This window comes from Myotis lucifugus, unplaced genomic scaffold (assembly GCF_000147115.1).
Source record: "Myotis lucifugus unplaced genomic scaffold, Myoluc2.0 scaffold_165, whole genome shotgun sequence".
Taxonomy (NCBI): domain Eukaryota; kingdom Metazoa; phylum Chordata; class Mammalia; order Chiroptera; family Vespertilionidae; genus Myotis; species Myotis lucifugus.
In genome coordinates this window covers 1,382,825-1,409,060 of record NW_005871213.1, presented here as the reverse complement: position 1 = coordinate 1,409,060, position 26,236 = coordinate 1,382,825, and the positions used below count along the sequence as shown (strand labels likewise).

At 46.8% G+C, this 26,236-nt stretch overlaps 1 protein-coding gene across 3 annotated transcripts in view; it reads left to right on the top strand.

Moving 5' to 3' along the window:
- The window catches only part of NBAS (neuroblastoma amplified sequence), a 195,222-nt gene that overhangs the window by 150,010 nt on the left and 18,976 nt on the right, over positions 1–26,236 (top strand). For all 3 annotated transcript variants that reach the window (XM_014461993.2, XM_023759896.1, XM_023759897.1), the window contains exons 43-47: positions 2,919–3,169; positions 5,828–6,162; positions 19,394–19,612; positions 21,715–21,917; positions 23,912–24,001. In XM_014461993.2, coding sequence (XP_014317479.1) covers positions 2,919–3,169; positions 5,828–6,162; positions 19,394–19,612; positions 21,715–21,917; positions 23,912–24,001 — 1,098 coding nt within the window. The remainder of the gene's footprint in view (positions 1–2,918; positions 3,170–5,827; positions 6,163–19,393; positions 19,613–21,714; positions 21,918–23,911; positions 24,002–26,236) is intronic.

Genomic DNA, 26,236 nt, shown 5'->3' with positions numbered 1-26,236 from the left:
GGGAGGTTCTGGTATTTATCATGTGTCAGGAAAGGTATTCCAGTATCTCTCTTGACAAGATAATTAGGTAAAATTGCACATCGGGCAAACTGAATTGTGGGCGCAGAAGAATACGTGGGTGGGCGAGAAAGTAAAGTTGATTGAGAGAGACGGTGTTCAGAATCAAGTCGAACACAAAGGAAGTCAAACTGTTGTGGTTTAGTCACTGTCCGTCCACTTTGTGGATGAGTCTGTCTTGAATGCTTGTCTCCGAGGGTCATTAGGAATGCAGTGTGACAGGAGAACTCGGAGACTGTTGCTCTTGGAGAGAGAGCGAAGGCCGGTGTTACACAAAGAACCGGCTTTTGAAATGGTTGTGACGCGGGCACAAGGCCTTATCAGTCCACGGCTGCATGGCGATAGGTGAACAAAGCCACACGAGTCCAGGTCGATCTGACGCCATCTTAGGAGTCACTTAACCCCTCTGATTGCTCGCCTGTTGGTTGGTAGGTACTTAGATGTAACCGGCCCAGCAACCAGCACAGTGAGCGCAAGCTTTTCCCTTCTCCATTGGGCATGTGGTTCTGCCTGCAAAGCTCCACCGAAACAACTCATCTAGGTGGTGTGACGTGGGGTAGTGTTTACTGCTTCACACCATTGTGTCAGACTTCACTCTGCAAATTACGAAGGGAATCAAATTCTGAGTTGCTTTCGTGTTCTGCTGTGTACACAGTGTCTTTCTCAGATGATACTGCGTATTTTGAATAGTGAGAGTGTCAAGAATTTTTTCTGACCTGCCACCCACTACCCTCACCGTGTCTTGTATAGGCCTGTGCTTTCTTGTCTGGAAACTGTTCCTGTTATTTTCACTCCATTCCTTTCTCTGGTGCCAACTCAGGTGCTTCTGTCACTAAACCTTCTTTTATCATTGATAGCGACTGTTTTTCCAAGTTAAAGCTTGAGTGGCCCTGCTCTTGATTGGAATATAATTGCATGCATTTGTCAGCCCATCCTCTTATTTAGCATTGTTGTTCAGTTCTGAGTGTTTATAACAACTAGGTTTGCAGACTGCTGGGTGAGAGCTTGATGGAAATCTTTGCGCCCGCCCAGTGTGGAGGACACCCAGGGTCTGTGCATCCACCCGTCTGTGTGGCACGGGCATTGAATGTGTCCTGTGTTCCACACACTGGTGCTCGGCACTGAGAAACTAAAGATAAAGGAGATATGTATCATCTTTGCCATCAAGTGGTGCACCACCTAGCGAGGGGACAGACTCGGTCGGACACAGTTAAAGAGTCTGTGAGTCCCGGATGGAAGGCTGTCAGAGGAGACAGGAGGGAGATATTTAAGACCAGGGACATTGTATAGCTCAGGATATTTTTGTAAATGTTTGAATCGCGTCTTAATGGAAAAATAGCATTTCTCTTGAAGTGAAAGGTCAAAGAGCATTTTTAAATTACTTGCTATTTGGACTTTATAGTTTGGAGCTGTCATCCTAAGTATCCCTACGACTCATAAAAATTGTAAGACATAATTTGTGTTCACTTTATCTGTATAAACCAGAAACTCGTGTTGGCACTTTCTGAAGGTGGGAATTCCAGTAAAAAGGGAGTCATGTTTCCCGGGAGTTGCTCTGAAACCAGGTGCAACCTGACTTCGCGAGGTACTGCCGGAGTCTCACTCACTGCACCAGGCACTGCCCCGGGGGGCGGGGCTGCTGCCTCACCGACCTGGGCATGGGACCCACACGGCTGGGCGCTGGGCTCTGGGCTCACAAGACCAGCATTAAGCCCTCCTCACACCCCCAAAATACACACTGATCAGCCAAACACAGCTAATTAACATTTTTTTCTGGCAGTTTAACATTAGCGAACATTTTTATTATATTGTAAAGACATCTAAATCAAGATGAAAATAATAAGATTGTTTTTAAGTGGCATTCCTGACTACAGCTAATTCAAGTGAAAGTGAAAGTACCTATTCTTGCTGATTTTAATTGTATTTGAGCATCGTATCAAATTTGGGTCTATCCAGTATCAAGATAGGGCTGTTAGATGTCATATTTAGGCCTAAAAGTTGGCATTGTTTTCGCCCCTCACGGCTTCCTAAGTCCCTGAAATAATAAGGTTGTTTACATTTCTGTAACGAAGCTCCTATTTTACATTTGTCTTGTGACATGAATAAATAATGCCGAGTGGCAGCCGGCAGATCTGGGTTCATTTCCTGGCTGTTAAGCATTGGGCACCTCTCCCAACTGCAGGCATGTGAATAATGCCTGCGGGGATGCTGTAGGCCCGCGGGAGAGCACATGAACATCGAATTGAGCAATGGAGGCATTCAACACGCCTGTTTTCCTTTATAGAAACCACCTGCATCTTGGTGCTCACCGTCTCTGATTAGGCAGGAGGAAGGGGCTTGTAAGAAGTAGCCTTTCCTATCCACTGGTGTGGCTCCAGGGTTGAGCGTCGATCTCTGAACCAGGAGGTCACAGTTCAATACCTGGTCAGGCCACATGCCCAGGTTGTGGGCTCGATCCCCAGTGTGGGCCGTGCAGAATGATTCTCTTTCATCATTGACTAGAGGCCGGATGCATGAAATTCATGCAAGAGTAGGCCTTCCTTCCCCCGGCTGCCAGCACTGGCTTCCCTTCAGGACCCTGGCTTCCCTCCAGCCGCCGGCAGGCACCTGAGACCTGGCTTCCCTCGCAGCCCTGGCTTTGTCTGGAAGGTTGTCCGGAAGGACATCTGGTCTAATTAGCATATTACGCTTTTATTATTATAGATGTTTTATCTCTTTCTCCCTCTCCCTTCATCTCTGAAATCAATAAAAAAATATTTAAAAAAAAATAAAAGAAGTAGCCTTTCCTACCGGATTAAAAAAAAATCTTGTTTAATAAAGGAACCAAATTTTAACATAATTTCTTTGTCTCTTAATTTCAGTTTGTCCACAGTAGAAATAGAAAATCGAGCCCAAGCCCTTCATCTCTTTGAGACTTTGAAGACAGACCCTGAAGCCTTTCACAAGCACATGGTCAAGTATATCTACCCCACCATCGGGGGCATGGACCACGAGAGGCTGCTGTATTATTTCACCCTCCTGGAAGGCTGCGGCTGCGCAGATCTGGGGAAGTACACCATTAAACCGGAAACCCACATTCGGCTGCTGAAGAAGTTCAAGGTGGTTGCATCAGGTAAGATGATCATTTTCCAGCTTGAATTCATTTAAAAAATAAGAATAAAAGTAAATACACACACACACACACACACACAGGCCAGATTATGATGACCACCTGAAGTTTGTAGGCAAATTATAATTTTGCGCTGAGGTTGCTAGAGGGCCAAACCATTATAAATAGGGAAGCAGGTTGTTTACCATGACAGTAGAAGTGATTTTTTTCTGAAGATATGGGTAAACAACGCGATTTAACAGCCTTTGAACATGGGATATATATGTGTGTGTATACATATATATCCATATATATATACACATATATATACATATATATATACACACACACTGAATGGCCAGATTATTATGACCACCCCATCAGTACTTCATTGGGCCACCTTTTGCCTTCAATACTGTGGCGATTCTTCTTGGCATTGACTCCGCGAGATGTTGGAAGGTGATGCGAGGAATCTGACACCATGCCTGATGAATAGCACTGTCCAGTTCTGTGAGATTTGATGGTTGTGGAACCAGCTGCCTGATGGCTCTTTTAACTTCGTCCCACAAATGCTCAATTGGATTGAGATCTGGTGATTGTGGGGACCACCTAAGCAAGGTAAAGTCTCCCTCATGTTCTTGAAACCACTCTTGCACAATACGAGCACCGTGGCATGGCGCATTGTCTTGTTGGAAGAAGCCATCTCCATTGGGATATGCCATCAACAGGATAGGATGAACTTGATCAGCAACGATACTTAGGTATGTTGTGCTATTCAGACGTTGTTCCACATGAATTAAAGGGCCCAAATCATGCCAGGAAAACATTCCCCAAACCATAACACTGCCCCCACCAGCTTGAAGGGTTACTCATGCATGTGGGTGCATGCTTTCATGCTGTTTCCGCCAAATTCTCACTCTGCCATCTGCATGATGCAACTGGAAACATGATTCATTGGACCACATGACTTTTTTCCAATGCTCGACTGTCCAATCCTTGTGTTCCTGTGCAAATTGGAGACATTTTATCTTGGTAACTGCAAAAAGCAAAGGTGTTCGAACAGGCCTTCGGCTTCCATATCCCGTACGATGCAGTGTACGGCTAATTTGCCTACAAACGTCAGGTGGCCATAATAATCTGGCCACTCAGTTTACACACACACACACACACACACACACACACACACACATAGAGAGGGAAAGAGATCGACATTGATTTGTTGTTCCACTTATTTAATCATTCATTGGTTAATTCTTATATGTGCCCTGACCCTAGATCGAACCCACAACCTTGGTGTATTAGGACAGTGCTCTAACCAACTGAGCAACACGGCCATTTTTGAAATTAAATTTAGGGATTATTTTTCTGTACACAATCATGTCCGTGCACCATGGCTGGCATAAATCTGAAACCATAGGATTTTGATGCTAATTGTCTTTAGTTATTGTATTTTCAACTCCTTCACTCACAGTTGGGGCAATTCAGAGAAACCAAGAAACCAATTGAAAGTCACAGTGACTGATAGGAGACCTGATACTAAAATCTAAAGTTTTGACTCCAGAGGTGTTTGTTTGTTTTTTCCTACTCCCATTGGTTATATTTTACAAGAGGCCCAGTGAACAAAATTTGTGCAGTTGGGGGTCCCTCAGCCCAGCCTATGCCCTCTCGCAGTCCAAGAGCCCTCGGGGGATGTCCTGGGAGTGGACCTAAGCCGGCAGTTGGACATCCTTAGCGCTGCCATTGAGGCGGGAGAGGCTCCCGCCACCGCCACTGTGCTAACCAGCTGTGAGCCCGGCTTGTGGCTGAGTGGCGCTCCCCCTATGGGTGCGCACTGACCACCGGGGAACAGCTCCTACATTGAGTGTCTGTCCCCTGGTGGTCAGTGCGCATTATAGCGACTGGTCGTTCCACCGTTCGGTCAATTTGCATATAAGCCTTTTATTTTATAGGATTTATACAGGATAAGACTGACACACTTTACAGTAGGCATTTGGCAGAATTACACCTGAGTGAAGCCTATATGTTTAAAGCATATGTGGAGACCATTAAAGTAAGAACCTTTGATTCTTTGATAAATTGTGGGAATCTTTAGAATGGTGTCCATCTATCGTCTTGCTCATAACGAAGACATTAAACACACTAACACCCCTCAAATCTCTCTGTGGTACTTTATAATTTACAAGGCACTTTCAAGTCTATATTTATTTAATATTCATGACAATTATGAGAATTTCCTTCAGCGTATCAGTATAAAGTTTACTGAGTAACCAAATTAGACATGGAGTAGACACAGAGGACAAGGGGTGCGATTCATGTCAGCCCTCAAGTCCTTGATGAGATGGCAGGTGAATACACATGAACCCATGCGGTTTGGTGTGGGCACTGATCGGGGAAAACAGGGCCACGGAGGGATGGCAGGAGCCAGGAGGTCCGGTGTCTCCAGTGGCCGGAGAGGAGGCGGAGGCTCACGGGAGTGAGTGGCTCGTCCGGGATTGCAGAGTTGATCACATTGCAGGCTGGGCCCGGAACTCAGATCTTCTGATCTATGTCACGGGCGACTGAACGGTATGCTACACCTACACTGGCCGATGAGTCTGCACTGAGCCACGCAGGGGCTGGGCGTGTGTGCGAAGCCTCTGCATTGTGCTGGAGAGAACTACTCTCTTTTTCCCTCTCTAATAGGTCTGAACTACAAAAAACTGACCGAGGAAGGCACGAGCCCCCTGGACGCACTGCAGCCAGTTCTTTCAAGTCAGAATATCTTATCTATTTCCAAGCTCGTTCCCAAAATCCCAGGCAAGGACGGACGGATGCTGTCCCCGAGCTCCCTGTACACCCTCTGGTTACAGAAGTTGTTCTGGACTGGAGACCCTCAGCTCATTAAAGAAGCCCCGGCGTCCCCGCCCGAGTGGCTGCGCGCCTTTGAGGCCTGCACCAAGTACTTTGATCGCCTGCACCCGGGGGACCTCATCACTGTGCTGGATGCAATTACATTTTCTCCAGAAGCTGTGACCAAGGTAACCAACGACCGCTTAGAGTGGATGGGACGTTTTAGGAGGCATGAAAGCTGCTCTTACATTCGGTAGATTTTGTTTTTATTTCCTTCCTGGAAATGGGGAATAGTTACAGTTCAGATGTGCTCTAGTTTTCATAACATGGCATTCCATAGTAAAGACTGCATCCCGCTCTCTCCAGTGGACAGGTGGGAGGAGCCTCCAGTGCCCAGCCCACCTTGCATGCATCTGTAGCAAGCTAGCAACTTCGCTGTGGCTAAAGTGAGCCCGGAGGAAATTCCCCATGAATCCCACGGAGTATACGACTTGGTGATAGAATCATCCGTGGGAGTCGGGGTTGCATTTTCCAGTGTCTACTCCAGGCTCAGGGCTGAGACCTTTAACTGGACCCTAGTTCCTGCTCTAGATCCCTAAGCAATGTGTACTTTCCCTCCGACCAGATAACTCGGGTCATTGTCTTTCCTTCTTGCCCTCTCGCCCTGACCTCACTGTAAATCTCTCACTGGCATGACCTCTCCTACAAACTCCCCCGCCTCTGTCTCGCTGCTGAACGTGCTCTCGCGCAGCCTCCTTTTCATCTTCTCTGGCCTGTCTGTGCCGCTTGCTGTCTCATCCCCCAAGTTGGCAAGCCCGCCTGGCACTCTACCCCAAGAATTGTTGTTATAGCTAATGTTATCCTGAAAATGGAGTAGGAAGGCTAAGAGTTCAAGTCATTCGTTTGGAAGCTGGCACAAGTACAGCTTCAAACATCTCTGGGGAAGCCTAGTTTTAACTAACTTGCTGGGTTTATGGTTGTGGATAACCAATGACTTTGTTCTCTTATTAGTGTAATGGTTTTAAATTTTACAACCACTACTATCAGAAGGAGATAATCAATTTTGCTTTTGCCTTTTTAAGGAAGAAAATAAGGATCATTTTAAAGGGAGGTAGTATGATATATTTAAAAAGAGCACAAGTTTGGTAAACCCGGCTTTGACCTTTGAACCTGCCACTTAGGGTTCTGTGGTTTAGCCTCAGGAATCTGTTTGGCTTTCTGCCTCCTGGAGGCAGAGGCTGTGGCTGAGTAATCTGTGAACCACATAATAGTGTTACTCTGGTTTTAATAGGTGAGTTCAACCAAAGTCATCTGGTAACAGGAGCCACAATTTAAACTCATCAAGGCTTCTTCCGGGGCCTCTGCTCTAACCCTGGAACTGCACTGTAACTAAGAAGTCCTGGAGCCAGCAGTCAGGAGCCATTCTAGGAACTGGGGGAGCGGGGGACCAGGAGCCCCGAGCATCTTCAGTCCAAACGGGCTGAGCCTGAATGAGGAAGGCCAGGCAGGATCCTGGCAATGTGGGGGACAAGGCAGGAGTCCAGCACACATTGGTTTTGGATCTGCAAGACAAGGCTGGAAGTCCATTAGCACTGCAGGATGAATATGCTGGAGGGAGGGACCTGGGGCCTGGCTGCAGGGGTGAGGCAGGAACAGACGGGGAAGGAGGAGGGTTAGGGCCTTCACTCCCCTCAGGCTGAAGGAGTTTTAACTGTTTTATGTGAGGGCGGGAACAGAGCAACATGACCAGCCAAGGCCATATGCTAACTGCGAACATGTGTGTGGAGGTGGGCAGACGGTTCTAGACTTTCCAACAGCATTTATTTACTCACGATTCAATGTAAGAATTGGATGTAGAGTCCACTTAGGGTTTGAGTTGTTATGCTGTTTTAATGTCATGATTTTAAATTACAGCACATTCTCATGACCTTAGTTTCTTAATCTTATACCTGTCGGATGAACTGCAGATGCATGACGCAGCTGTTTGTGAACATCTGTGCATTTTCCTGATGCAGGGCTGCCCCAGTGCGGACTGAGTCAGTGGATTATGGCTTGTCCTTCTCTTAGTGCAGGTGGTATCCTCCTCGGCAAGAGATGTTGCTGTCAGTGGTCCCAGGCGGTGGTTTTCTGCTGCATCAGGTTAAGCTGTAGTAAAGTGAGGCAGAGACATTGAAATCAATTTTATATCTTCCGTCTAGCTTTGTATTTTCCCTTGTTTGATTAATTGGCAAGCGTTTTAAGTTGTCATCCAGAGAGGAAAAGTATAAAGTTTAGATACAGTGCACGTTTGAAATCACACAATGCTGTTCTGCAGAAAGAAAGAGAATAAAATTCAAATTGCAGAGCAACCTGCACATGTCCGAGGACACATTTGGAAAAGGAAATGCCGCTGGATTTGGCCACATTTGCAAAACACCAGATGTTCCCACAGCTTGCGCGGGATGTTAGAAATGTAAAGTAAGTGAATATACTACACGCGTGTAGTGTGCAGTTTTCAAATGTGTACGCATGCTGGGTTCAGAACCAAACCTTGGAAAGAACCGGTGAGCTAGTCCCAGAGTGCGTAACAAGAACAGCAAGCTCAGAGGCCAGAATTCAGAGCGGCGGGGCCCCAGAGCCCGAATGTAGTACCTATTCCGGGATAAAATGAACCTGGAAGGCTCTTTGCCCTCAGGGTAATGCCCATTCAGTTACTGTTTGCATTTGCCATTTCGTAGAATTTGTGGGGGAAATATTCAGTGTGGCATTATGTCCCATAGGCAGAGGTGGAATTTGCATGACATTGGAGGTGATGGATATATAGAAGGAAAAGAATACAAATGTGTGAAGTGCATTTGCTCCCATTCTAAATTGTTTCTTTTGGTTCAGTTCGGTTAGAGTTGCTTTCCTATTGCTTTTTCAATTCAGTAACTAGAAACATTTTTGTAGAAGGTACAGAGAACAAGTTAGTGGGTTAGAAATCCAGGAAAATGGTCAAAGAAACTTAAATGCAAGTCCAACACTACTGGTGTGGCTCAGACACAGGTGGTTCTATCGGAGGAGCTGTGTGTAATCTCAGCCTTCGTGTTTTATACTTCCCACTCCCTTTCAGTTGCTGGTATAGCTACATGAGAAGTAAGGGCGTGAAAAGTACCCCTCTCGCTAACTAAATGCCCCCCAGAAGTTTGCGGGGATCCTTCTTTGAAAACCCCAGGTAGTGACAGAATTAGAAGAGGCCTTCTTGGATCCTGCCCAGAGCTCAGCCTGGATTGGACAGGCACTTGCCGCCCTCACCCCACCTGCACACACCCTCTGTTTCAGCTCCTGCCGTTCCTGGTGGGAGGACCCTGTCTCCTTTGGATTAGAGCAGAAAATTACTTGAGAGCCTCTTATCTAGATTGACGTCTGACCTTTAAGCATCATTTCTATTGATAATTAAGCTACCGCCCTTATATATATGGCATCTTTCTTCGGGCTCCTGACAGTCTCCACTTTTTGGTCCTGCCTTCTGGAGCTATGGAAACAGCATCAGGAAATCTGTGTTTCATATGATGACAGTTCAGATTCTTGAAATAAGCTGCTGTTTTCTCCCTTATCCCATTAACCAGACTATGCGACATAAAGCTCTGGAAGAATACATTTATCTTAAAAACTGGGATAGGACTTAAAAATCCAACTTAATATGAAGCTCAAGAATCATTCAGAGGGCCGCGTTGTCGCTGTACCTTTGGGGCCTTCACGGCGCTAAGATGGCCTTTTAACTGAGGATGGCAGCACGTTTTCACCGTAATGGGCAGTCGGTGTCCAAAACGTGTGTGAGCATGGTTAGCTAGTGCACATTTCCTCACCACGTGACAACATACCTGACTTTCCGATGCATCGATCGAATGCATGTTATGTAGATTCAGATTGAATCTCGAAGTATTTAGGCATCAGTTATGTGCCATCTATAAATTAATTGCCATTGGTGACATTAAGATGCAAAAGACATTCCTCTAAGAGACATAAAATGAAGTTTTTCTTTACAGTAAAATTCTTAATATTGAGAATTTTAACAAAATTGGAAATTCTTTGAATGTAGGGCTGGTGCCTTTATCTCTAATGTTCTAGTTCCTAGCACAGCATAAGCAGGAACTTGTTGAGTGGGTGTTTAAATAGTTATGATCACAGCTTGGTGATTCTTAAACCTTTAGATCTTTCGATGCCTTGACGTTCTTAAAAATTACTGAGGACCCTAAAGAACTTTTGTTTATGAAGTTTATATTCATTGGTAGTTATATTAGAAATTAAAACCAAGAAATTTTAGAAATATTTGTTTAGTTCATTGAAAACTACCAATAATAGACCCATTATAGTTGGACATGAATAGCATATTTTAATGGGAAATAACTATACTTCCAAAATAAAAATAATTGATGAAGTGTCAGCATCATTCTACATTTCTATGTCTGGCTTCATAGGACACTTCTTTGTCGTTTTGGTTGAAGTAAGTGAAGGAAATCCAGCGATGAGGCCTGAGAAGGGGGTGTGCTATAATAGACTATCATTTCGGGGATTCTTCGATAGTGACTGAAACTCAGCAAGTGATGGAGCTTAAGACTAGTAACGTGGAAACGGAATCCATGTCATGAACTTTTTGTCCTCTGCTCACATCAAAACTGTTGGTTTAGATTAGCGATTGCCAACTGTTTTCATCTCTTGGCACATAAACTACTAAAATTCTGTGGCACACCAAAAATAGGTTATATTTTTTGCTGATCTGACAAAAACACACAAACAAGTATAATTTTGATTCATTTACATCAGACAGCTACTGTTGTGTTGGCTGTTGTCATTTTCTTATTTGACAATCTGAGGGAAAAGAGGTCAGTGCCCCTGACTACAGAGGCAGGCATTGCATGTTTTAAACATTCCTGCAGCTCACCGTCTGAAAACCGCTGGTCTAGGTTATAGTTTGACTCGATCTTGCACCCACGTCTGGTTTGGAATAGAATGCATTGGGCATTTGGAAAAGAGGGACCTGCTGAGTTACGGAGAGCACCCCGATGCTGACATATTGCTTTATGTACTATGAGCAAAGCATGCGCATGAGTATGAACCCCCTGCCTCAGCAGATGAGTCTTTAAGTATCGGGAAGCTGTCAAGCTCACAGTGGTGGGCACAAGTTTACCAGAATTCTAATTTTTCGCTTGAGAGCTCAAATTTTGTCATTGGCAATAAATATAATGAGCTGTTTCTATTGAAGTGACAGGCTCACTCTGCTCACTTGGAGGACTGTCTGCCAGATGCCCAAGTCGGAGTAACCGCCGTGTGTCTATTCCTCGCTCTCAGGCAGACCTGGGGCCGCTGCAGAAAGCAGCTACGGCAGCTCCAACCCCGCCAGGCCCACGGCCTTTGCTGCTCGCACGCAGTGAAGCGCTCTAGGCGTAAATCTCGGTTCTTCCCACGGGACACTGAGGACATGTGCCCTCAGTGGTTGAGATTTGGTAAAATGAATAATTTTTACTCCTTTTTCAAGAACATGCTTAAGTGAAAATGCCAGTGATGCCATCCCTTGATTTGTGCTTAAGTTCCCACACTTTTATCCAGTATTTTTAACCATCATACAAATATCAATACAGTGAAATTAGATAAATAATGAAAAGATAATTTAATGTCATAAAAATAACTTCGACTTGGGAAAGCCCTTGACAGAGTCTGGGCCTCTGTGGCTTGTGGGCCTCACTTCGAGAACCACGGTCATAGGCTGTTGTTCCCCAAGCCGTTCTTTCTATATAGAGAATCGTGTCATCTGCAGATGGCATGACTCTTTATTTCCATGCGTTAGGATTTGGGTTTTTTTTTTCAGGATGTATGAAGCCTCCCCCTCTGGTCACTTCAGTTAAGGCCATTGTAGTAAGAGTAACAAGACGCCAATACCAGCGATGTGGGAGCAAGGAAACGGGCTCAGTGAGCGAAGCTTCCCAAACACGGACACCTGTGACCTGAATGTGTGAACCTGCTCTCTCTGGCTCTCCCACCTCTCACACTCACTCACACTCACACTCACACTTACACTCACTCTCACACACACACCCTCACATTAAAGTTTCCCTGGAGAGGCACCTGTTTGGTTGCATGTCGATGTCCGGTGTAGAGCAGAGGACAGTGGACGGCCATTGTCCAGCCCCTGGGCGGCTGCCCGGCTACATCACTGCCTGGTCCCGTTAGCTGTGCTCAGATTAGGGAGAGGTTGTGGCCATGCAGATAACCTATCTTAAAGGGCCCCTCCTGGCTGCTTACTCCACGGAGGGCTGTGGATTAGCATTCACTCTGAATGTTGTGACTTGTACAAGTCCACGAGTTGTCCCTTAAATGTTGTTGGTGTCCCCCTGTGATAACAAGGGGACAAGTGTTTCCTTCCAGAAGTCCGTCATAGTCATCCGGGTGCACCTGCACCTGGCTCAGGTGAACCAGTTCCTCCATTGACCTTTCAAATCCAGCTTTGCAAACAGGTTTACAGGAGGAGAGAGTATTACTGTAATGTTCCCTGCGATTTGTCCTGTCAGCCATGTGCACAGCCCCATCATAGAGCCAGTGTGCCGGTGGCAGCGTCTGCAGCCCTCGCGCCCCGTCATTCATAAGTGCGAGAAGGAGGGCCTTCCCCTTCCTGCGAAGTGTGTGGGCTCCAACTTCACAGGGGGTGGGTGGGATCTTAGAGAAGAGAGAGGAATTAATAAACAGCCTCAGAATAACGTGCAGCAAATTTTAACATGAAAGCAGCGGGGAGAGGAGTGTGAAAATAACCTCCCCATTGCACACTCCTGTCTGGCAGACTTCACAGACTTCACTGCGTTCTCGTTCAACAGTAACCCTTCAGTGATGTGGACCCTCTCCTCTCCCTCCCTTGTTCATCCAGCCCGCCCCCTCCTCTTACTAAGTCCCTGGACTTAGAAACAGATTTATCTCCTGATGGCTGTCGTAGTAAGGCCGTCACTGGCTGTGAAGCAAAGGGATGTGCACTGAGCAGCCGTGCCCTCTCCCTTAGCCAGTGCCCACTGCGCTCTCTACATGGGACCCAGGACCATTCCTGTCCAATGGACACCAGCGCGGGAGGCCGGTGTTTGCCTGCTGGACAGCCAGAGGGAACGCTTTACAGATGAAGGTGTAAACCAGTAGCTTAGGGAGCGATCACGTTCTCGGGTATTTTAAGAGGGACTGAGGCCGTCCCAGTGGCCTGTGGCTGCGGAAGTCACCTAGGATTTGACCAGGTCTCTTAATGAAACAGTTCCACAGAGTTGTTTGTGCTGAGAGCTTTTACAGTTCACCTTCATGTAATTTATCAGAATGAGGTGCTTTTATGCTTAAAAGTCTGGTTTCTTTGCATCAAAAATAATTCCAGAAATAGAAATTAACATTTAAAGTGTTTCTTGTGACCATAGGGCTCTAATATTTTTTATGATAACTCTGCATTGAGTTATTGTTTGAATTATTGCATCGTACATTAGATCAGAACAACATAGATGCATTAACATTTTTGATAAATAAGTATTAACTATTAAAAATAAAATTGTATTTTAAATGTGCATCTCAATGAGGTGGGTAGGGCTTTAAACATTGTTTTTAATTAGTTTATGTGCCCTTGGATGACTGTTACTTATTGCTAGATTGAGCTTGCATTAAATATCAATTCCATTTTGCATTTCTATAGATATGAATATTTAAAAGTCTTGTTCACATAGTGGATGGGGAAGGAGTGATGTCATAGCAGTGCCACTCATTTCTTTGAATGCCCTCCAAGCTATCACCCAAAATTCAAATAGTGATCTCTTGTTAAAACGATTTTTAATGACTTATCAGCTGACAACTCAATTAGATTCTTCATAAATTTTGTTGAGAATAAATAATTGGAAACTGTGTGATATGCATAAGGACATTTGCTCTCCGCTGTTGGAATCCTTTCACACACCAGTGTTTTGAATGGCCCCTCTGTTTGGCATTCTGGAGCTTTTTGGACTCCGGGACAGTGTGTCCCAGTGGGATTCAGGGAGGCCTCTTCTGGGTGAGTGAGGCAGGCCTGCGGTGAAGAGAGGTGGACACCCTGACTCAGGAAGGTCACTGTTAGGGAAGAGAAGTCAGGGAAGGCGGAAATTCAGAAACCAGTGCCCTTAAACCCGTCTGCACCCGTGTATCCTTTGGAAAGGCTTTGCGTGAGGGTGGCGCACACACCCCAGGTGGGAGACCTGGCCCCTAACGGAGAATGTGTGGTTTCCCAGCATGCTCCGCGGTGACCCCAGCCCCCTGCACGTGGGCCCCGCCTCCCGCAGGACAGTCCCTGCCAGCCCTGCCCACCTCGCCTTTCCTCGTCCCGAGCAGTGGCTCCCGTGACCTTTCCCTGGCAGCGAGGGTCAGGAGGAGCTGTGGGTCAGTGTCCTGGGATATTTGATCTCTTTTAGAAACAATTCGTCCTCTTCCCCGAATGTAGTGTTAGCTGCTGCTCTGCCCTCAGGACCCCTGCGGCAGTGAGCCACTGTTTCAGGGGCATGTGATCCCCCTGGGGTGTTTGCACGCTGGCAGATCTAGGGGCACAGCCTAGAGCACGCTCTCTATAAAGCCGCTCTCTCTGCCTGGAGCCCGCCCTGCCCCTTCCTCCCAGGAAGACCTGCGCAGCCTCCACATCCTGGTGGGCTGCCCCACCTTTGTGCAGACTTGCTTGCCTTTTTTCCAAGATAGATATATTTTATTTTTTATTTTTAAATGGATTTGAGAGAGGAAGGGAGAGGGAGAGAGGGTTAGAAACATCCATGATGAGAGAGAATCATTGATCATCTGCCTCCTGCACACCCCACAATGGGGACTGAGCCCACAACCCGGGCATGTGCCCTGACCGGGAATCAAACCGTAACCTCCTGGTTCGTAGGTCGACGCTCAACCACTGAGCCACGCTGGTTGGGCCAGTCATTTTTCTAGGTGCACCCACATACTTAACTGATACTTCGGCTGCGCTTTACGAATATTTGTTGTTGTGTTTGGCTTCCCCATTGGAATGTGTGTCTTCACAGGTAGGGAGTGTGTGTGGATTTACCTGTGTGCCCCTGTGCCGACAGCAGGCCTAGCATGTGGCGAGGGGTGGGGTGTTTGTGCTTGAAGCGGGGAAAGATGAAAAAGTCCTGCGAGGTTTTAAATGGAGACCAAATCGAGTGGCTTTCTAGCCATCCTTTATTAGTCAAAGAAATTGTTTTCAATCTCAGAGTAACAGTGATGTGGAAATATGTGAATAAAATAATTTTGCTCTTGATTTGCCCATTGTCCTGCGTCGTGGCTGTTTTGGTGTAAGCAGCATGCCAACCCCAGTTTCCCACCTGACTGTGGGTAGCAGCTGGGTTTTCTCAGGCCCCTGCATCTCCTCAATCTCAGCCTTATCTTCAGAGGCATGCGATGCTCATTTCAAAAAGGAAAAAGGAAAAGTGCCTGTTTCACAAGACTGATCAGCCTTGAAGTGCCTGCCCGTGATGAAAATGGTCGCGTGGACTTCAGATCGAGCCATGCCCTGAAAGCGGTCGCACTGAAGGCGTCAGCTCCTGCTTCAGCTCCTTTCTGTCAGGCTTCCCGGGCGTGAAGATGATGAAGAACCTATAGGCCCCTCCCGTGGTCACCACTGCCGGCTTCGTCCTCCTCTCTGATGGCCTTTACTTGCCCTCTGCGTCCCAGCCACGCCCTTTCCTCCCAGGCCCGGTGACCTCTTGGCAGTCTTCCCTTAAAGCCCACTCACGCCCGAGGACTCTCCTGACACGTAGCCTCCTTTACAACCGTCCCATGGGGACAAGGGCGCCTCAGGACCCTCCACAGCATCCTGTCCTGACCCTGGTGTAGGTTTATGAGGATCATGCTTCCCCCTTTTCAGCCAGACTTGGACACACCCTGGGGCGGGGCCTGATCTAGCCCTGTCTGTGTGCCCAGCACGGCCCAAGGCACCCAGCGTGCAGCACCCACTCAGGGGACGTTGTCTATAGAATGAATGAACTGAAAGTCATCGCTAGTTTAATGTCCTTGTGCCTCTTGCTGCGTGATTACCATGGACTGGCCGTGTCCCAATGGCATACATCTGGCCCCAGTTTTTTTTTTGTTTCAAGTCCTTTAAAATGTCCTTTTCCAGTTTTAGTCTCGTGGGGCCCTCAGCCAAGAACAGGGTTTTGCAGAGTAAATCGGAGCCTTCCAGCACATTCTGAACACACGTTTCTAGGGACATGTCAGCACGTGTCATTTCATTGCCTCTTGAAGGGTCTTTCCCTTGTCGTTGATCAGTACTCAGCAGGTACTTCCTGTTGGTCTGCGATGGGCTAGACAGAGTGTTAGGGCCAGGGATATTTCTCTTGGTCTGTGATGGGCTAGACAGCGTGTGAGGTGCCAGCGATGCAGAGACCTAGGAAGCACAGCTTCTGCCCTGAAGGGGCTCGTTGTTTAGTCAGGGAGACGCACAAATAAGCAGACGAGTTGAATGCAGTGTGACCTTTCTTGGATCTGGGAGAGCACGGGGTGCTTTAGGGAGGCGTGGGAGAGGCGTGTGCCTGGGCTGAGATGGTGTCAGGGGCGACGGCGTCCCGAGGCGAGGGTGAACTCTGAGCTGATCTGGAAGGACCCACGAAGGGAGGCTTGAGCAAGGATGACCTTTTCCCCTCGGAACCTGCAGTTTCCTATATTTCTTTGGAGGAAGATTCTCCTACAGTGTTTTTAAATGGGACCGAGAGAGACAGTCCCTGTCATTGTCCTCAGTCTGCAGCTGCCTCGGTGGCGTCTGCATTCCCGGAGTGCAGGTTGTGTAGCCAGCCGGGCGCCCGAGGCCATTTACAGGTTATTCTCAGTTCATCTTCCAACTGTAGATTCTCAGGATTGTAGCTCAGGGGCCGGTGAACTACGGCCTATAGGTCAAGTTCAGCCCAGGCCTGTTCTCTCACAGCCCTTAGCTGAGACTGGGTGTTAGGTCTTCCTAAAGCATCGTGAAAACCAACGAGCTCAACAAACACAAGAGCGTGTAGCAGAGCCCTGCACAGCCCTGCTCTGTCTGAATGCAGTGCTCCCGGGGGTTCTACATACACCCTGAGCTCCCACCTCCGCAGCTCTGTTTTGCTCTTCTGTCTTCTTTAAATATTGTCATCTGTCCACCATACATTCAACAAATTGGGCATTCATTATGTTTGAGCCACCGTCCGGGTTCTGTGAAGATAACAGTGACAGACAGTAGCAGATAGAAGCTCAATGTCAGCTGTGAAGAAAGAAACTAACGCCGAGCCCAGCCCGCGTGGCTCAGTGGTTGAGCGTTGACCTATGAACCAGTAGGTTGGTTTGATTCCCGGTCAGGGCACATGCATGGGTTGCGGGCTCAATCCCCAGTAGGGTGTCTGCAGGAGGCAGCTGATCCATGATTCTCTCTCATCATTGATGTTTCTATCTCTCTCTTCTCCCTTCCTCTCTGAAATCAATAAAAATGTATTAAAAAAGAAGCTAACGGTGGGTCAGGAGAAAGCCCCGAGGGCAGCACCGGGGCCAGCCAGGAGGATTCCTGGGAGGACTTCCAGTCAGGGCACCAGCAGGTGGAAGGGCGCTGCGGGAGGCCAGGAGGCCAGGGTGCTGGGAGTGGAGGGACAGTGTGGAGAAGGGGGGGAGGTGAGACAGGCAGGTGAGGTGAGGGAAGAGCAGGTCCTGTAGGCTTCGGAGACTGGCTTTTATTCTTAGTGAACTGGGAAGCATGAACGGATGTGAGCGGAGGAGTGGCGTCATGTTTGTGAAATGTCACTCTGCTGCTGTCACGCTGGAGTGGCCAGTTCACCCCCAATCGCAGTGGTTTCATTGAACACAGCAAACGTGCAGGCTCCCTCATGCTCCTGTTCCGGTGAGAGACGGCAGAGAGCTCTATACCACAGTCCAGGAGGGTTCAAGCCGAAGGACGCTCTACTGTCTGGGACCTCCCCCTCCCCAGCTGCCATGGCCGGGACAGAGGGAGATGGGACAGCAGTGCATGCGGGTTGTTGATTGCAGTGGCTCAGACATGACATGTCACTTCTGTTCAGATGCCATGGGCTGGAACGTGGCTCACCCCAGCGCAAGGGGTCGGGCAGATGCAATGGAGCCTGCGTGTGTGTGGTGGTTACCTCTCTGCCAGGTCCGTCGGGAGGCCAGGGAACACCCTTGGAATATGCGAGAGGCGATGGCGGCTTGGGGCTGAGTGGTGTCAGCGAAGGGGTGGGAATTGGGTGGAGTCTGGGTGTATCTTGAAGGTAGACCCAAGGAGATGTGCAGATGTCATGGGTGACTCCTCAATCCCCCCCACCCCACCCCACCATCTCATCTCCTATACTAAATGTGATTTCTTTAAGCCTGGCTCATATTTTTATCTCATTTTGCCAGGGCCTGGAAAATCGATGTTCATTATCTATTTATTGAGCAATAGAACAATTTAGTCACTTATCTTTCAAAATCCACATTTTTTGAATAGTAATTACACATTGCTGTCAAGGAATAGTTTCAAATCTTTGATTGGTTATTATGGTAATGATGCATATGAGTGACACGTTCATTCTGTGGATTTCGCAAAAAAGACGGCTAAGAATAAAAGTGCCTTGTGGATTAGGGTTAGTGAAGAAATTGCCATTTTCTACTCTGGTACATTTTGGTCCATCTTTTTCTCTTTTACTTTTTGCTTGTTCCATCATAGAAGAATTTATAAAAAATAAGTTTGCTAACTGTAAATTCAGTGTTAAACTTATACTTCTTAAACTCACGCTAACGTCCTTCAGCAATCAACCTGTTTTTACAAAGTTAAGAGGTGAAAAACTCAAATGCCCAGTGCAATGAAAGCCCAGTGAAATAAAAGCCCTTGCATCTTTGTCCTAATATTATTTGGCGTCTTAGAGATCCTGACTCGTCAGGAAAATTAACTTAAGGTTGCATTTATTTACACTCTATATTCTTGGTAAGTGTCAGGTTATTTAGTTATTTTTAAATACCATTAAAAATAAGGAAAAAAAGCTTTTCTGATGAAACTAGTGATGAGGTAAAAAAAAAAAATGTATACTCTGAAAATATGCGCTCACCTCCTGTGGCCAATAGCAAGTTCTAGAAAGCACAGACTTCTGTGTGGGCCTAGACCGAGCATGCCAAGCTGACAGGGTACATGCACGAAGAGGGGTGGACTATGTTCTTAGATGTTGGAGCAGAGGACTTGCCAACAATAAAAATATATTAAAAGAAAAGACTCATATAGAAAGAAAACCTCTTTTTACTGATTTAACAGTGCAAATGATATTCCAGAGAAAAACTAGTATAACAAAAGCCCTACCCACTGGTTCGAGTTGCATATTAAAATGTCACCTTTGCTCTCTCTGTCTCCCGAATGCCTTATTAAATACGCCATAAATAGCGTGGGCTGGTTTGTCTCACTGTTGTTCGTTCCTTTTTTTAAAGCTGTCTGTGGAAGTACGCAAGGAGATGACGAACAAGGCTATTAAGACAGTCAAACATTTTATTGAGAAGCCGCGGAAAAGAAATCCGGAAGAGGACGTGCAGGAAGCTGGGGACTCTAAGGTGACCTATGCGGACGCCTTGAGTCATCTGGAGAAGTCCCTCGCTCACCTGGACACCCTGAGCCACAGCTTCATTGTTTCTCTGCAGAACAGTGAGCAGGTAATGAAAGGAACACGTCTTCCAGAAGCTCAGCTGCCCGGCTAATGTCAGCATTTTCTTTCCTTTACCCTCGAAAGCTACATTAGTAGTTCCGGTAGGTTTCAACCTTGCAGATATCCTTGAAAATAGTCCTCAAGCCTTTATCTCTCACCTCTTCTTTATCGCTTGATAGTCAATTCAGTTTTCACTTCTTTTAAAAGGATTTTAGGCCACTTCACACCACTGATAATCTGGGAAGAAAGAGGTGAGGAGATAGGAGGTGTGGGGGAGGGGGTGGCCGCCAGGCTGAGGATGGGGGGCCGCTTCTAGCCAGCAGCTCTGTGCTCTCTAACTGAATAATGGTAGGTTTCCCCCTGAATTTTCAGAAAAATTCAGAAATCGCCACCCTGCCTGTTTCAGTAGGTGTTTTTTTTTAATTGAGTGTATTCATTCTGTTTTTGTATTCTGTTTTCAATATAACTTTATTATTGATATGAATTATTTTGTTAGTGAAATTGATCCCCAGTTGAGACCATTGTGGTGTCTCAGAAAGCACTCAGGTTAGGAGACCCTGCCCATGGCCAGGTGTGAGGCCCAGTGTGCCAGGGCTGCCCACAGCCAGGTGTGAGGCCCAGTGTGCCTCTGTTTTTGTATTCTGTTTTCAATATAACTTTATTATTGATATGAATTATTTTGCTAGTGAAATTGATCCCCAGTTGCTGCCCACGGAGAGGCAGGAGGCCCAGCGTGCCAGGGCTGCCCACGGAGAGGCAGGAGGCCCACTGTGCCAGGGCTGCCCATGGAGAGGCGTGAGGCCCAGTGTGCCAGGGCTGCCCACAGAGAGGCGTGAGGCCCAGTGTGCCAGGGCTGCCCACAGAGAGGCATGAGGCCCACTGTGCCAGGGCTGCCCACAGAGAGGCGTGAGGCCCAGTGTGCCAGGGCTGCCCATGGAGAGGCATGAGGCCCACTGTGCCAGGGCTGCCCACGGAGAGGCAGGAGGCCCACTGTGCCAGGGCTGCCCACAGAGAGGTGTGACGCCCAGTGTGCCAGGGCTGCACAAGAAAGCCCTGGTGGCCTTTGGAGCGTTTATCTGAATGGTCACATGGAACAACTGTGGGGTTTTTAGATGTTCTTTTCCGTAACTGAAAAGCTGACAGATCAGTAAGGACATGGTTTTCATGTAGGTGAAGACAGTGTTTAGATGTATACATTTTTTAAAATTAAAATTTAATGCTATAGTAAATGAACCTGTGAGTGGCCACTAGCCTCATTGTTCATTTTTCTTAGGTCTTACATGTTTATTAAGCACTCGAGGCCCCATGCACGAAATTTGTGCAAGGGGCTCGGCCCTTGCAGCCCCGGCTGCTTGGCTGGCCCTCGCAGCTCCTCACAGCCCCGGCTTCATCCGGAAGGTTGTCTGAAAGGACGTCTGGAAGGTCGTTTGGCTGTTCGGCCTAATTAGCATATTAGCTCTTTATTATATAGGATTGTATTCTTAGCTTGTAAAGAAAAATCCTAACTAGAAAGGTTAGTCAGTGGAGAGGAGTTCAGATAATGAACAACTAGAAAACTTCAAAATCCGCCTGAGACTTCTAAGCACAAACCCCTGAGAAGATGATGGGGAGAGTTCAGAAGTGTGATAACAGTTTCCCTCCAGCTTGTGTTTCTCAGTCCCGTTAGCCTGTGTGATGCACAGCATGGAGTCATGGTGAGGGAGATAGGGAGCCACTGGCTGTCCCAGCTGTGACCCACAGTCACAAGAACGAGGGTAAACGTTGGCTGTTCGAGTGGCCTGTACTTATTAGTGTAACAATTTTGATTAAAAATTTAAATACTTATTTATTTTTAAAGCAAATATATCATATTCAAATCGGAGAACTGTCACTATTCTCCTTGAAACATGTATGGTCTTTCAGTGGGTAGAACAGTGTGTTGGGCCAAGAGGGTCATTATCAAAACAGCCGTTTGTTTCAAAGAGGCTGGACTTAACGGTACCAGGTTGCCCTGTATTTGCTTTGAGAAGCTTCTAGATGCTTCTCTGTGTACATGTAGACATTTAATTGCTTTGGGCTATTTAGAAGTTGAATTCCACTTTATTTGTTTATTTATTTATTTATTCCCAGGAAATACTGCAGAAATACAGTCACCTCTATGATCTCTCCCGGTCAGAAAGAGGGAAACTTCACGATCAAGCCGTGGCCATGTGTTTGGACGGTCAGCCTCTGGCGATGATTCAGCAGCTGCTGGCGGTGGCTGTGGGCCCCCTTGACCTCTCGCCCAAGGACATAGTACAGAGTGCAGTGATGAAAATCATTTCTGCGTTGAGGTGAGCGATACAGGAGCCAGTGAGGAAAACCTGAGTTGAGACTCTGCCAATGACAGTGCTTGGTTCATGGTTGTTGGGAAGATAAAACATCATCATGCCGGCACAGTGTCCCATGAACTGTGAAGTTCTGTGCAGAAGTGAGATGCAGATGATGAGATCTCCCCAAGTCCTATGTCTTGAGACATGAGAACGTTTCATGTTGGTGTTGTGTGTAATATGTCAAGGAAGTAGCTAACTTCTGGTTCCACACCTCCTCCCTCCTAGTTATTCTTGAAACAAGGGAAAGGCCAACATGGCATGTGGAACAGCCAGGTGTCAGGCTGCATGGGACCTCAGGGTGGGTTGGCAGATCTCGCCTTTCCCAGTGTCCCTTCGCGTAGCTGTGGGGAAATGGTTCCCAGAGGTTCTTAGGAAGTTCACAAGGCCTGGTTAGTCACAGTCCGAAGAAGTTAGACTTCTGTGAAGTGTCTTAGGATCATTTACCTGAAATGATGGCAAAAAAATTAAAAACCAAAAAACTCACAATTGAGAAATTCTAGCTTTGTATCCATATGCTGGTGTCTTTATAGGAATGCATCCAGAGGGTTAGAACAGAGGGGAGTTAAGCTAAGAAAATAATGAGTTGTCGAGTGCTTTGTGTGAATAATGCAGTTAGGCTAAAAGATTTAGTTGTGCTTAATTCATTCTCCTTTTAAGCGTTCTTTGTAATTCTGTATTGCTCTTGAGGAACTTTTTGATTAAATGCATGTCAGTTTCCAGCAGCTGAACTGAAATCAAATGAGCCTTTATCAGTTTAATTACCCTGGCTTCATGCAATTTTCACCGGAGTGCTCTGAGGTAGCTGGCGATTTTATATGGAGAGAGAGAGAGAGAGAAATAAAATGTAACAGTTTTTAGAAATAATAAAGCCAAATTAATAAAGCTTTGTTCTATTATTAACATTGGCTTTGGTGGTGGTGGTGGTTATAGAACCACCTTCCTCTTGCAAATGATGAGAGGTACTTATTCACCACATTTTGTACCTTGTGATTCAGAGTTTTTTTTATTGTTTCTTAAATCAAGGTTTTACAGGAAGCTCACAAAAATAAAAATTTTGAACCATTCAAGCTTTATGAATTTAGTTTATTTACTAAAAATTGCACATTTCCATTAATAGTTAAAGATATTTTTACATTAAAAAATTCTGATGTAAATTTTAGTTCTAACCTCCTTCGCTGCACCAGTTCTACTACTGAAGCTTTGATTTGGGCTGATCTAATAAATGTTATACTTACACACTTAAGACAGTCCATAAGTGTGAATTAAGTCTTTAGCAGTGGAAGGAAAGGGGACATTAGGAGTTCAACCACCTCTTCGTAAAGGAAAAGAAACTCCCATTGACAATATCCATAACAGTTCCCTTTGAGGGAGTTCGTAAAATGTGATAGGTATAAAATAACAAAGGCATGAAAATAACTGAATCCAGCAGTTGACTTAAATCATATAACTTAAACTATTCAAAAAACTCATCTAAAACGTCTTTTTCCTCTGATGCATTTTCAAAATTCGCTGGAATTTCAGACTCATGCAACGGTACACTGGGCGTGATAATAGTGCCTGTGTCACGGGCCGTTGGGCTTGTGGAATGGCAGAACATATGTAAAACAGGGCAGTGCTGATCTCTGCTGGGTCCCCTGGAAATGGGAGTAAATAGACCTACTGGAGAATTTGCGTGATTATTGCATATTTCATGTTGGAAATGGCTTGGGTATTTAATGTCCATGGAATGCTTTTTGAATGACAGAATGCAAGTGGGGTTTTTTATTCTCTTGATAAGAAAACACAAATGTATTAGACTGTGAGTTCCTTCCCGGAAGAAGTGTGTTCTTTTCACGTTCTTGCATGTAGGACAGGGCCCTGTACATTTGCAGACCGCAGAGCCATGAAGGCCGAGCTGCAGGTGGCTGAGTGCAGGTGCCGAGCTGTGTCTCACTGTTCCTCTCTCCCCCCCACAGCGGAGGCGGTGCCGACCTTGGTGGGCCCCGGGACCCGCTCCAGGTCCTGGAAGGCGTCGTAGCAGCCGTCCGTGCCAGCGTGGACGAGGGGTAAGACTGGAACAGGCTGGCGATCTCACAGTGCCTTCCTCAGAGCCTCAGAATCACATGTGTGTGTGTGTGAGATGCTTCCAAGACTAGGCACTGTTTTGAGGCGTTTCTGGAAGAAAGCTGAGTGCTTTTTGCAGAACTGAAAGTGTCTCTGCAGGTGCACACACGGCTTCCCCAGCTGCATGTACCCCGTCAGCTCTGCTCACCTGCTGCCCTGAGCCTTGTTTGCTGAGAGAGCCTGGTCTCCTGACCTTCCTCCTAGGGCGGCTGGGGAGAGGGCTCTCTGGGCTTAGAGAAGGGACACAGCTGTCACCACTAACTGTAGTGACTAAGTATGGAAATTCCTAGAGTATATGTTACATTGTTTTTTAAAAAGCTTTCTGTATGCTAGATCTGTCTTGTCTGAGGACTAAGCGTTCACATTGTATAAATCTAGAAGGTATGTGTCTCTAATGCCGTTTTTAAAAAGAATTTTTCATCTGCTTGCAATGGCAGTGATAGGAATAGCGGCCACAATGAATGAATGGTTAGATACTTCCTGAGTTTACAAAGATCTCTCCTACGTCTGATATCCATGTCGACCCTGGAAGGCCTTGTCCCAGTTTTCCTTTTTTAATGGAAAATGTGACTTAATAATAATGAAAAAGTGTTTGAGAAAACTCCCAATAGTTCCATTCAGTAATATAGTTCTTGTTTGTGTTATTTTTTTTAAATATATTTTTATTGATTTTTTACAGAGAGGAAGGGAGAGGGATAGAGAGTTAGAAACATCGATGAGAGAGAAACATCGATCAGCTGCCTCCTGCACACCTCCTACTGGGGATGTGCCCGCAACCAAGGTACATGCCCTTGACCCGAATCGAACCTGGGACCTTTCAGTCCGCAGGCCGACGCTCTATCCACTGAGCCAAACCGGTTTGGCTTGTTTGTGTTATTAACTGCTATTCCGTTATTGTTCAGGTACAGACGCATTTTGATATCGTGTTGATCAAGATTTATAAACACGCACATTTCATGGTATTTGCTTGCTGTTATAACAATCTTTATCTTTATAGGTTTAATGATTACTATTTTTGATGGCTGCGTATGTTGCTGCCATGTTCAGGTGAGGCTAGAAGCTCAGAGAGGGGAATTGACTTTTCCCAGATCAGACCTGGGACTAGAACCGGGCTCCAGTCTGGCTCTCAGACGCAACTTAGCACCCAGTTGCCTCGATGGCATATTTCCATGCCTTGCTCTGTGCCCGAGGTCTGGGTGAAAGAGTATAGGATGAGCCACGTAGGTGAGTGTGGGAGACACAGCGAGCAGGGCCTCTGCTTTTCTGCCTTTGACCTTGCACTTGACCTTGCACAGCTTCTCTGGACTGCTGCTCGTGGACCTTTGGGTGGTCAGGAACCTGCAGCAGTGGCTGATTCAGGCCTTTCACTCTCATGAGACATTTATTTGCTTTCTTTTGCGTGTTTACTGGGTGCCATGCCCTGGGAAGTCACGAGGAGCTGACTATGGGTAGGAAATAACCTCCCACCGAGGAGCTAGGAGCTCGGAGCTCGGAGCTGGGAGCTGGGAGCCTTGCAGGGCGGCCAGCCTGCCCTGGCCCTGGTGACTCTGCTGTAGCGTGGGGAGAGCTGTGCAGAAAGCCAGGTGCAGGGAGCGGTTTACGCTGCTGGGGAGTCAGCACAGGATGCCCCAGGGTGCCATTGGGCCTGGTCTAGGGAATCCGAGTGTTAGAGGAGGAGGGGGTGAAGTCCTCCTGGCTGAGGAAGGTGCTGGCAGCTGTGGATTCAGCAGAGCACAGCAGGGAGATGCTGCCCTGCCTGGGAAGCATGCAGCGCCTCCCAGAGGAGGCACGCTGCCTTCCCACACACCTGTCAGGGCTGACTGGCAGCTCCCCAGGGCGGCTGTCAGCGCTGCTCTCAGGTCCTGCTGCCCTGGCCTGGCCTGGCCTCCTCGATGAAAGGGACCTTCCCAGGCTCTGCACTAAGCCCCTCCCGCCGGGGCTTCCCAGGCTTGTCCACTGGGGACGTCACAACGAGATTAGAGGCTGTGTTTTTCTTAGTGAGTTTCCAGCCAGATACACAGAGGAATCCAGTGTGGGTCTTGCATACGGACTAGCTTTTAAGCTTCAGGTTCCAAAGAGGAACACATTAGGGAATAGAAATAGAGAGCAAGGTCTTACTTTTTATTTCAGAGAACAATTACAAAGGCTTTTTCACAAAAAAGCTTCAGAGAAAATTT